Source organism: Notothenia coriiceps, unplaced genomic scaffold (assembly GCF_000735185.1).
Source record: "Notothenia coriiceps isolate Sejong01 unplaced genomic scaffold, NC01 NC01_scaffold00037250, whole genome shotgun sequence".
Classification (NCBI taxonomy): Eukaryota; Metazoa; Chordata; class Actinopteri; order Perciformes; family Nototheniidae; genus Notothenia; species Notothenia coriiceps.
In genome coordinates, this window is record NW_011369951.1 from 12,710,670 (window position 1) to 12,723,766 (window position 13,097).

The 13,097-nt window shown below is 40.7% G+C and overlaps 2 protein-coding genes across 3 annotated transcripts in view; one reads left to right on the top strand and one right to left on the bottom strand.

The window, feature by feature from the left end:
• afap1l1b (actin filament associated protein 1-like 1b) overlaps window positions 1-2,965 on the top strand; it is a 9,878-nt gene extending 6,913 nt beyond the window's left edge. The window contains 5 exon segments of the mRNA XM_010796737.1: window positions 42-147; window positions 922-1,089; window positions 1,182-1,348; window positions 1,895-2,020; window positions 2,135-2,965. Of these exon segments, the coding sequence (XP_010795039.1) occupies window positions 42-147; window positions 922-1,089; window positions 1,182-1,348; window positions 1,895-2,020; window positions 2,135-2,161 (594 nt within the window). The 3' untranslated portion in view covers window positions 2,162-2,965.
• Window positions 2,966-4,810: 1,845 nt separating this feature from the next.
• Window positions 4,811-13,097, bottom strand: part of fgf13b (fibroblast growth factor 13b) — a 37,886-nt gene continuing 29,599 nt past the window's right edge. For both annotated transcript variants that reach the window (XM_010796337.1, XM_010796336.1), the window contains exons 3-5: window positions 9,973-10,076; window positions 8,552-8,750; window positions 4,811-5,578 (exon numbers count right to left, since the gene is read on the bottom strand). In XM_010796337.1, the coding sequence (XP_010794639.1) occupies window positions 5,439-5,578; window positions 8,552-8,750; window positions 9,973-10,076 (443 nt within the window). In that variant the 3' untranslated portion in view covers window positions 4,811-5,438. The remainder of the gene's footprint in view (window positions 5,579-8,551; window positions 8,751-9,972; window positions 10,077-13,097) is intronic.

The following is a 13,097-nucleotide window of genomic DNA, read 5'->3' on the forward strand; positions in this document are numbered from 1 at the left end:
ATGTAATTAAAAAAAATGTATTTGTGTTTGTCCTACAGGAGGAAGATGTTGATAGCAGGATTGTAAACGTGAGACGCCATGCCTCATTCTCCAGCAGGGACTCTGATAAAACTGAACAACAGGCCGCCGTAAAGAGGCACGCTTCCAGTGAGTCTCCTTTTCTTTAATATTATAGAATTTATTTCTACATCTGCTTCTCCTAAACTGGATAGTGGTGAAAAATGAATAGTTAACCATTTTAATAACCATAACCACTCTACCATGCTGCACTGCATTATATATCAAATGCACCCTATAGGACTCATCATTGCAAACTGTATAGCCTACTGTAACTGGATGGTCCACACTTAGTATGCGTAGGATGCAGCATTGGTTTTTATTAATGTATAAAGCCATTTTAGGTAAGCTTCCACCTTACATATGTGCCAGATTTGCCCCAGTTTGTGACTCTTACAACCTCAGATCCAGTGCCTAGATACGGTTCCAGGTTCCTGCTGTGCGGACTGAGGCTGGGAAAAGGAGTCTCTTTTATTATGGTCCTTGGTCTTGGAATAACCTTCAATCACGCCTCAAACTGAGGGCACTTGTCTCAATAGCATGTTTTAAGTTGAAGTTGTCTGAGGTCCTTACCACCAGCTGCTCTTGCAGTAATAAGTAGTGCACCTTTCTTACTGTCCTAATGTGCACAATGTAGTTACTGCTTTTCGTCTTTTGTTTTCTTAGTTATGTTCTCTGTATTTTATATGTTTGTGTTATGTGTAACGTTGCTGCCTTCTTGGCCAGGTCAGCATTGCAAATGAGATTCTATCTAAATGCTTTTATCTGGTTAAATAAAGGTTAAAAAAATAAAAAAAAGTTTTGTTATGGTGTATCAGCATCAGCATGCTCTGTTTACTAATATCCTGCCATGTGTTCTGTCAGATGTAAACCACTATGCGCGGTACGGAAAGACGCGTGCAGAGGAGGACGCCAGGCGCTACCTGACTGAGAAAGAAGAGCTGGAGAAGCAAAAGGAAGAGCTCAGAAATGAGCTGGTGGCCCTCCGCAGGGAGAAGAAGGAGATGAAGGAGGAGATGAAGAGTGTTACAGGTCAGAGACAAATCACACATGCGGCCTGTTACAACTTCAGCTTGGCATCAGTACTTACTAATGAGCTTTTTTATCTGTGTGTGTGTGTGCAGGTCAAGCTGTGGAACTGCGGTTAGCCAAGCTTGAGGTGTTGTGTAAACAGAGAGAGGAAGAGAGGGTGGAGCTGGAGCTCAAACTGACGGAGGTGAAAGAAAACCTGAAGAAGTCTCTGGCCAGAGGATCGATGAGTCCGCCCACGACCCCCAAGATAGCCCCAAAGGTCGGCTCTTACAGCAGTGATGCTGTCCGGTGTCAATCGTTTAGAAAACTGTAAACTGTGAAGAGAAACCCATTTCTATTCTTTAATCATTTGTATTTACCCTGTTATTTGGTGTATGCCAGATTCTTACAATTCTGTTATGTTGTAGACATGTGTCCGATGAGTGATTTTTTTTATGACTAAAAGTATAGAAAAGTTGGACATTTTGGGGTGTAAGATTATTCCCATTCATGAATAGAGCTGGATGAGAATATTGACACCACCCTTATGTCTACATGCTAAATATGAAGCTACAGCCAGCAGCAAAATTAGCTTACCAGCATCTCAAAAGTCAAATCATGAATATGTTTTATGTTCTTTGTTTTATTGTTACAAATCAACAAGTTGTGTATTTACAGTGAATTATATTATTATATAATTATATTATAGACTTTGTTTTACCTGTGGCCAGTCACCTCTTGGCCAAGAAAGTGAAATAACTCTATTTCCTAAAATCTGAATCTTTCCATATAATGAATAAAATGTGATGTGTGTTTGTGTGAACAGGCACAGGGCAATAGGGTGGAAAAGGTTTACAATGAGAGCGTGCCGACCAACGCAGCAACTGAGCTTCGTAAACGTCCTGCGACTGTTTACGCCTCGTCCAGGGGGAACGTCATGCAGAAAGCAAAGGTAGGGTGTAAGTGTGTGTGTGTGTGTGTGAGTCTGCCTTCGACACCCTTGAAGAAAAAGTTTTGAATAACTTTGGATAATTTTCCTGACTTTGTGCTGTGTCATGGTTTCCAGGAGTGGGAGTCAAAGAAGGGGACCTAGACTCATCACACATTAATCGACAGATGGATTAATGGAGAGAAAAACCAAGTTGTGAGAAGAGGATGTGTAAGAGAAGAAACGGATGGAGATAAATGGCACGGAGAAGAAGAAAAAGAAAGAGGGGAGAGGACAGACTCTGACACAATCTTCCCTTCTCTCTTTCAAGAAAAAGAGGAATATTTGCAAGTACTGGCAGCTGTCTCAACCACTGTAAATAGGACTTTACTCATACCAGTACAGTGTTAATGTGGACCCCTATGAACATAATACATGTTTGTGTGAGTTTGCATGTGTGTTTACATTTGCACAGGGCTGCAGAAAGAGAAAATGTGATTATTTCATAGAAACACATCACAAAGGGAGAGTGTAGTTCATCGACACTGTGAGTTCAGTTACAGGCAAAACTTCCACTGATGTTATTCCTGTTTTGTAAGATACTTGTAAATGTAAAGTGAAACAAAACAAACCTAAAGAAATTATTATAATTATTACTTTAAGTTATCTTTATTAGTAAGAGAAAAGTTGTATTTAAACCATTAGGAAAGCATATTGAGTATGACACTGTTCCTGAAACAAATGACTAAATGTTTATTACTGCAATGTGAAACTATTGGTTTTTAACCATTGTATGTGTATTTTTCACATTTGCCTTTAGCACTTTACCATGTTGTTGTGATATCACAAATGTTTTGTAAATTAGAATTATCACCCAACTTCAGAATAGTAAGCACAAATGCCTGTGTCTGATTCCATCACAGCAATATGAACAAACACACATGTTGGAGTAAATGATCACTTTATCAAGAAACTGTCTGCTGGATTTATTTTACTTTGTGTCTGTCTGGTGTCCCATATAAGTTCACTGCAAGACACCGACAACACAATCACAACTTGTGCCATCTAGTGGCGAAATATATGTATACCACTTACAATTAATATAATTTACATTTTTGTACTGACGATGAAACAATACCTCGAAACGTTCAAATCTACTTTTTCGGATATATTGTTGGAACTTCTTCACATCATCCACCATTAGTTTAGATCTTTGTGTGTTACTTTATTTCACTCCTATGCATTTTGAATGACAACACACCATAATAGCAAGTGTTTCATTACAGCCATAATAGAAGTGCTTCATATAAATATGTAATTTCCATTATTAAAGTATCGTTTATTTAATTAAACTCTAATTTAATTCTGTAGTACTGAGTAGAGTAACAGGGAAAGCCTGTGCCTTTAATACAGGTGGGTTCCTCCCCCCCCGTGTAGAAATGTTTGTTTCGAAAGAGTGAAACATACGGTTCGAATCAGAATTTAATGATTGTTTTACAGAAACACGTTTATCTGTCCTTTTAATGAATATTGTTGACGCTTCTGATTTAATGGAATCGTTTGGACCACCCAGTTGAAAATATCCCTAACAGAATGCAATGACAGAAAACCGCTGTATCTGAAGGATTATTGAAGACACTGATGTTTTCTGTTTGAAGTGATTACATTAACAGTAGTTTGGTGGGTCTGAACATGCTTCAACACTGAACGACCAAATTGAGTAAGGAGATTTTCTATGATACAGTATCTATAGCCTACTTCGTCGGTGACACATTAGAGTCTCTGAAAATCTGCTTGGATCTACTGAAATAACACGAGAGAAAGAAGTCGGTTGCATTGCCAAATACAAATAAAAAGGGTCTGTTCACCAGAGTAAAACAAAGGAAACACTTGTGATAGACCACATAGGCAAAGTGTAATCGAATTACCCCAGGATTTGAAATACCTCTTTGGAATGTCTGCTTCCTTCTTGTACAATGGGGGTGGAGAAAAAAGCAGCACCTGTGTCTATTATTATAGTGTCTGTTACTCTGGATAACCTATGACACTGTCAAACATTACTAAGGCTATTTCTTCCAGAAAAGGATGACATTCAATTCACCTCCATCGGAATGACAACATATGGGCAATATGCCAGTAGAGTTAAATATACAAAAGTGAGTTTTGGTGTTTGACACTTTTCTTCTTTTTTTCAATCCAGTCAATGTAGTTGATCTCATTGATAAATTATACTTTTAAAGCATGACATCCCCACTAGTGCAGATGGGTGAACAAATAAATCAACATCAGACAATAACTTCTTTAGAAATAGTTTATTTAGTGCATTTCTAGTTTGTCCACAGCAGGAACAAAAATAGTAAATGAATCTGTGCTCCCATTGGTCCAGGTGGTTCCGGTCCAACACCATTGGTCCATTCATGTTCTGGTGCAATAGTATTGGTCCAGTAGTGTTCCGTCACCCTCCCATTGGTTCACTAGTGTTCTGGTATGACACTATTGGCTCACTAGTGTTCTCCTTAGGTCAGGAACACGTAAGACCAGAAAGAAAAAAACTGACCTTCAGCATGCTGCTACTGAGCAGAGGTCCACAAGCTTCCATGCAACAACAAACAAACAAACAAACAGCAAGGGGACGACAACAACAAACAGAAAGATAAACAACGGCATTGCTTGTAAGAAGTAAGCATGGAAGCATTTACAGTATTATTGTATATAACAACCTTATTTTAACCTGTTAAAGCCCTCAGGAGGTTTGTCTGATATACAACAGATCTTAAAAAGGTACACCCCCCCTACACCCACCCACCCCCCACACACATGCACGCTTACACACTCGCTTGCCCACACACTCCTACTACAAGCACAGTGTGTGCCCGACCACTCTCACACGCACGGGCGCGCCTGCATGCAAACAAAGGATCAGTCCTCACAAGTGAACATGGAATACGTTTGTCACTTTTTAAAAATATGACTTAACCCCATGAGCTCTGTGTAAACATAGCATATGGTAGAATAGATTAATACTTCCTGTGTCACTCTAACTATCTTACCACTTTTCCCTTCTACCACCTAGTTAATACTTGGACTCTTTGGTTCTCTGTAACAGTCTGTTTATCTAATTATGTGACTGACTGACTCTCTCTGCGTTGCTCCATCTCCCTCCCTTGTCCTCTCTGGGTATGATACAGTGGGAAGGGTATTCAAAGGAAGGTTCTCGTCCCCCTGCAGGCCGGAGCAGCAGACGGATTGATTGTCCTTGATTTATTTACATCACAGTCAGTCACAGTGGGCTCCGTTAAGTGGAAGATAACACTCCTGTCCTCCTTCGTATTATCTCCTCGCCTCCTCCTACCCCACACCAGCCTGATGTGTGGGCATGTCGGCCTGAGATCTTTGTGTGTGTGTGCGTGCGTGTCTGTGGGTGTGTGTGAGGAGTGGGGGGCTAGGATAAGTCGTTGTTGCTGGGCGACTTCCCTCCGCCATTAAGTATGGCCGAAGCGCTGCGACTCTTGGTTGGTGTGCCGCTGCCGGACCGAGAGAGTTCTGTCAGGTCATGGAGGGAGGGCTCCCTGTACATGGCCACTGCACACGCACACGCACACGCACACGCACACACACACACACACACACACACACACACACACACACACACACACACACACACACACACACGCACACACAATCGGGAGAGAGGAATCATCGATTAAATTATTAATCAAGTTGTTGGTCTGAATCGCTCTTGGTGTGAACGCCTTGTTCAAGCAGTTGGGTACATCTAGTTCCTGTGCTGGCAGAAAATAGAGATCTTTGCTTTATTCAAAATTCTGGTTGTAGAAAAAGTTCTGAATTTACTACCTAAGGGAATTCCTGTGTTGCTGTAATGCATCGATCCATACAAATATAAGTAACAATTATCTAGTCTTTAACAATTATTATATTCCTTGAACCCACAGTTGCTATGTTTGCCCTCCTTGAGGCAGCGGAACCACACTGTTTTACATCATTGACATAAATCAACTTTAAAGTTTCAAGCCTGTTAGAGAACAGCTGCTTATTTACACACCCAGCAGGTACGGAGCCCCATTAGCATTCACTTGGAGTCGTGTTTGTGTCCAATATTCGCTCTCCTTTTAGCTTGGCTCTCCACTTATCTCTTGGAAAGATACTTGGCTATTTAGCTGCTAAATAAGTCGCCATCTTTGTCTGCCTGCTGTCTGCCTGCTGTCTGCTGTTAGGAACATTGTGTACAGCTGGTTTTTAGAGCTTTTTTTAGGCATGTGATCTATTAATATAAAGCTACTGATTGAAGCCAGTCTTTTAATTGTCTCCCTCCCTTTATGTTTTTCTTCATTGCTCTTTCCACACTGTGTATTGCATATTTTTCTTTTGCATTGGATCATGATGTGCCATCACCCCAGTCTGTAAAAGAAAAGTCTCACTTTCGGCAAACAACACATCGCATCTGTTTGTATAAATGTTTAAAAGATGAGTTCAGTTTAAGAAGTAAGCTGTCACGGTCATGAAAAATTCATTATTTACAAATAAGGTATAATTCTGTACCTCCATGTGAATCTACACTGAACAAAAATATAAATGCAACACTTTTGTTTTTGCTCCCATTTTTCATGAGATGAACTCAAAGATCTAAAACATTTTCTATATACACAAAATAACCATTTCTCTCAAATATTGTTCACAAATCTGAAAAAATCTGTGATAGTGAGAACTTCTCCTTTGCCGAGATAATCCATCCCACCTCACAGGTGTGGCATATCAAGATGCTGATTAGACAGCATGATTATTGCACAGGTGTGCCTTAGGCTGGCCACAATAAAAGGCCACTCTGAAGCGTGCAGTTTTTGCTTTATTGGGGGGGTCTGGGGGGGTCTGAAAACCCTAGGGTTAAACCCTAACTCTAACATGTCACCCATTGAGCATGTTTGGGATGCTCTGGATCGGCGTATACGACAGCGTGTTCCAGTTCCTGCCAATATTCAGCAACTTCGCACAGCCACTGAAGAGGAGTGGACCACCATTCCAAAGGCCACAATCAACAACCTGATCAACTCTATGCGAAGGAGATGGGTGACTTGTTAGGGTTAGGGTTTAACCCTAGGGTTTTCGGACCCCCCCAGACTCCCCTAATAAAGCAAAACTGCACGTTTCAGAGTGGCCTTTTATTGTGGCCAGCCTAAGGCACACCTGTGCAATAATCATGCTGTCTAATCAGCATCTTGATATGCCACACCTGTGAGGTGGGATGGATTATCTCAGCAAAGGAGAAGTGCTCACTATCACAGATTTTTTCAGATTTGTGAACAATATTTGAGAGAAATGGTTATTTTGTGTATGTAGAAAATGTTTTAGATCTTTGAGTTCATCTCATGAAAAATGGGAGCAAAAACAAAAGTGTTGCATTTATATTTTTGTTCAGTGTATTTTAGAGTCTTGTCACTTTGGGCAAACCAAGCAATATTTCACATTAAATAGGATGACACCCCTGTCAATCAAATCTGATCCAAGCAGACCTGCAGAGCCCTTATGAAGCAGATTTACTATTGAATGCTACGTCTTATAAACAATAATTAGGGATGTTTACAAGTGATATTGTTGCTGATTTTGCAAAGACAAGCTGATTGCTTTCCGTTTTCTTTTGAGCTTAGCAACTCAAAACAGTGACAGGAAACACAGCATTTTGTTTTCCACAGTTACTTTGGCTCTTCCACTGTGGGATAGCTACTTATAGCTTGCCGCTAAAATAAGGCTCTATTCTCTGCCTGTTTGGTTGCGCAATGGCTTATACACTTCCATTGTGCCATAAATATTTTTACCAGGAGCATACAGAAAGGCACAATGAAAGCCAGACTTATTGGGAACCAATGTAGGTGATTTTAATGCTGATGATGTCATTTTTCTCTATTACAATGTGAAGTCAACAATATACTTCATAATAAGTTAAAGTAAAAATGGTCTATTGCCACTTTAAAGTTTAAAGAGACATTCTTTTTAGACCAAGTTATCTGGTGCTTATATACAATTGTTTCAAAATGTCAACTTGAGTTCAAAGCTTTATTTTGCTTATTAGGGTTTTCTATTTGTTTTTTGTATAGGTTTTTGTGCATGTAAATGGTCTGCAAAGGCTAACCCCCGCCCCTGCCTGAAACGCCCCCATTGTAGTCCTTTGTTTACTTCCTTAACTTAGTGACATGACTAAGTAACACCGGCGTTTCTATTGGCTAGCGCTCCAACACATCGTACGTGATAGGCTAAGGAGCGGGACATCTCTAATGGCTGACCAATCACAACAGAGCTGGCCAGCTAACCAATCAGAGCAGACTGGGCTCTGGTTTCAGACCGAGGGGGGAAAGAGGTTCTGCAGCACAGGCAGTATGAGAAAAATAAAGAGCTTTTTGAACATTAACGCATGTAAACATGTCACAGTAGAGACACAAAATACTATCATTAAGCTGAAAATGAGCATAATAGGTCCCCTTTAACTTAAGTCTGTGCCTGCTTGTTTAAACGTTGTGCAGTTCACTCCCCTACTAGCCTTACCTTTGAGTGGTTTCGGTATAAAGTGTGCAGCTGCCTTGTTCTTCTTGACGTGGTTCCCCTTCATGATCCCCCCCTCCTTGTTGAGTCCGAGGTACCAGGCTCGACCTGAGGCCTGCTGCCGGTACAGCATGGAGGAGTAGGTGACGTAGTAGTTCTCAAACACCGACTCCTTGAACTTACACTCCGGGGTAAAATGTTCCTGAGGGGGAAGGTGTGACAGATATTAGAAGAAATAGTGGAAGAATGAGGAGAGTGAGTAAACATGGAGAGGTGGGGTGTTATTTATTATTATTATTAGAGTGAGTCACAGAGGCTATGAGTCTATAATGACAACTCCATTAACAACAGTTAAATCATCACATTCATATTGCCATCAGTGTGTTCCTCCATCATGTGCTCCACTGTTTGAAAAATTATCTCGGCCGTGTCTCAGAACAAACTGCACCAACTTAGGACAGCTGACATTTGCATTTTCTTATTCCTGCATCGCCATAGCAACTGGCTACTCCCTTGAATACCAACCAGCCCACTGAGAGAAAGATGGAGCTCACGTTGCCGGGGGGAACGGAAAGATACGGAAAGGATCCGTCATCCCTTTTAATTGAACTAAGTTTGGTGTGTGTAGGATATTCAAATAGCTTTGATATGAAAAGGAGAATAGATTTTTCTATTCATATTTTGTCCTTGTGTAATATAAGGTGAAAGATGCTACTATTGATTGTGACGGAGAGCATGCAGGACTGGACACGATGGTCAGATATTGTGGTGGTGTTGTACGTGCCTGCACAGGCGTAGCAGCACAGATTTTATTACTTTGACGTGTGGGCCATTTTTCTATTTCCTCTCTGTTAGTTTCCATCTCTTAGTCTCGCAGATTTCCTTAGATTGCTGAAAGTGCGTATTGTTTTTGTTGATTACTTTTGTTTTATTGCATCTGCACCGCCCACCATCCCTGCCCAAGAGCTAAAGTGAGGTGCTTAATGTACTACATGCACAGCGGAAGTGTCTGTGTAAGTCTAGCTGGGAAGGCATAAAAACACATTTCAGATCGATGTGTAAATGGATCAAAAGCGAGCTTCCTAGCAGAGAATGACTGTAGGGGGATAAACAGGAGGCTGGAGGATGATCTGACATCAATCCTGTGAAGCCTGATATCAGTGGATAGATAAGCGTGGCTCAGATGCTGGATTATAGCACCCAGTGGCATCTTAGTCACAAGACAACACTGTAGTGAATGGATTGGTGTGATTATAGGACGATAATCAGACTAGTCAAAATGAAACTGCTCCTGTTACTCAACCCAAAGGAAAGATTTGAGTCCCTTTATAGTTTCTTATGATGATGATGATGATGATGATGATGATGATGATGATGATGATGATGATGATGATTATGCTGTGAGTGTGTGTGTGCTGACGTACAGAGGTGTAGAGAAAGCCTTCGTTGTTCATCGCCAGATAGAGTTTGGTCTGCACGCCCTGGATGGCCACGACACGAAGCCCCACCGGGATCAGGTTGAACACAGCTACGAATGCACAAACAAACCCACACAAATGCACACACACACACACACACACACACGCACACACACGCACACACGCACATGCACACGCACACGCACACACACACACACACACGCAGCAAACAAACACACACTCACACAGTGAACACAGAGGGAAACAGAGAGAAAATCCTCATCAATATCAATGTAGCATCTGGTATGTTGACACCTCCATTTTGCAACAGTGAAGTTATTTCACAAGGTCAGTCAAGTGCTACAGACGCTGGCTTCCACTAATGATTTACCCGCGGTCATTAAGAGCAGGAGAAAAAGGGTTAGAATTGGCGGAAAAGGTAGCAGTTCAGAGTTTGCAATGCATGTTTTATATGTAAAGCTACAGAGCTATTTCCAATATTAGTAATGCAAATATTAATGCTGGAGCTTACCCAATCAGTCAAATATGTTTTCTATTGATCCCTCTATCCAAAGATGATGCCTTCAAATGGCTCGGTTTGTTTGAAAAATACTTGAAGACATTATTGTATGATTTATATAATTATTTAAAGGTGACATATCATGCTCATTTTCCGGGTCATAATTGTATTTTGCATTCCTAATATAACATGGTTTAACATTTTAAAAAAACGCATTGCTTTTCTCATACTGTCTGTCTAAATATGCCTGTATTCACCCGCTGTCTGAAATGCGTAGTTTTAGTGCCTGTCTCTTTAAAAAATCTATTCTACTCTGATTGGCATTGTTGAAAATATGGCACACAAACTACAACAAATATGTCAAATGAGGGTAAATGTCAATATTGCCCAGCCCTAATTGTCAGGCATGTCTGGTAAAGTATCTACAATGACACCAGAATAAGTAGAGATTGAAAGCCTATTCATCTACACATTTTTGGGTGCATCGGGAGAGTTACATCAAATAACTGAAACTATCCATCTTGTTTGTTGTTCTCTTCGCTCTGGTACATTCAGTTGGCACAAGTGAAAAAGTTATTTATATTTTCTACAGTCGCTCTTTAGCGGGGACTTAATTATTCCGGGCAATTTGATGAGCCATGCTCTTGTTTAATTACAATCAATTTAGCCAACCATGTTCTTTTTTAATGACTGCAGTTATATGGAGATGTGGATTACATGGATTATCCATTGAAATTCAGTCACAGGCGACTGATTTTACGTGGGTGGGCTTTTATATCATGTGTACCCCATGTAATCATCTCATTAAAGAAGACGCTGCGTTTGTTGCCGTGTCTGTTCCTTTGTGCATTCAACAGTAGGTGGCTTGAGAAGCAGCAGAGATTAATGCATGATGTTTGCAGCTGGCAACTCCAACTGTGCACGGGAAGGAGAGTGATTGCTATCAGAACCACAACAGCAAGATTCAATTAGCCGTATCAATCACACAATGTAGCCTGTGTGTTTGTGTGTGTGAAAAAGAGATAGAGCCATTGAGAGAAAATAGTAGGGATGCACCGAATATTCGGCCGCCGAAAATTATCGGCCGAAAATGGTTAAAAAGGCTCTTTCGGCTTTCGGCCGAAAGGGTTTTAGCACCGAAAAAATATCACCGAATGTCAGGGAACAGGGTTACGTTGGTAAACTAACGTGTTGTTGTGATGACGTAATCAAAACGCGGCGAGAAGCACGGTGCGCGACCATGCTCGCGGCTGGCTCACAGCCAACATGTCTGCCGCTTGGAGATATTTAAAAATATCAGAGAAAGAGGCGCGGATTGCGATTTGTAAAACGTGTTCAACTTTAAGACAGTCTACACCTCAAATTAGAAGTCGTCCTGTGAGGTCGTTGGTACAGTTCACAAGTATTAATCTTTGCCACCGCGAAAAGAAGTTTCAGTCCAAAATAGATGTGGAAAGGACACAATTTACAAGGGACGATCTCGTTGGGTAATTTAGAGGTGTGTAAGTTGTCCTATGTGTAACGTTTTGGATAAGATTCCCCACGTGGCTTACTTTAAGGACAGGCTTTGGCTAATGGCTTTTATCCGTTTGGTCAACCGGCTTTGGCTTACGGCTTTTCCGGCTTTTACTATTATCTTTATATATACATATATTACATATGTAAAAATGGTTACAACAAAAGTCGATGGACTAATACCTTTTTACTGTACTAATACGTTTTAGAATTGAATTGAATTTATCATTAGTGAATATACCCAGGTATGCTGCTTGTCCGCACTAGTCGTGAACGTTACGTATGTCATGTAATTAGGTTTCAGTTCACGTAAAGAGCATCCTATTGATGTTTGTTTCACGTAGTCTTGTTTCGGTTCCACGTACTTTGTAGATCCGGTCATCGGTACGTTGGTTTTACCCCTGTTATTTCCTGCTTGTCGGTCCAAGTTGTTGTTGTTTCGTGGATATTCGTACGTATCGTTTCACGTTTGCTATTTAGGTGACTTCCATTTGATAAATGTTTAACTTTAATGTTAAGTTAAAGTTTCTTTAGACATTTATTCGCAGACAGGAGTATTCGTTTCATCATTTGTAACATATTTCTATGTATTTACTTTTGACCTATGTTTAAGGGTGTTGGTTAATGTTTTAATTTAATGGTTAAAGTTCGTTAGCGTTTTATTCCACCAGACGGAGTCTCGTTACATTTGGTTTGTAACAATTAGTAAATCTATGGCTTTCATGTTATATAACCTTGTTGACACGACGACAGTAAAGGGGGATTCTATTGGCTCTACCCTTAATATCTGAGTGTTACTTTTACAAGTCTTTGCACCATATCTCATCTTACATTTGATCTATTCGAATACTATTGGTCGGAGCAGATGAATAATTCCTTTTCACCCTCAAGAAAATTACTTGTCATCGAAGAGACGAATAGTCGGGAATCAGACAAGGAGAAGAGTAGGTTCGTGGTACTCTCCGTGGACTTGTCAGAGAGCGACAGTCACGAAGCACTAACTAGATGAGGGCGTAATAAGAACAGGCCCCCACACGTAAAGTTCACCACCTCATTAGGCTTCACACTTTCAGAAACGTCAATGTGGGGGAAGCTC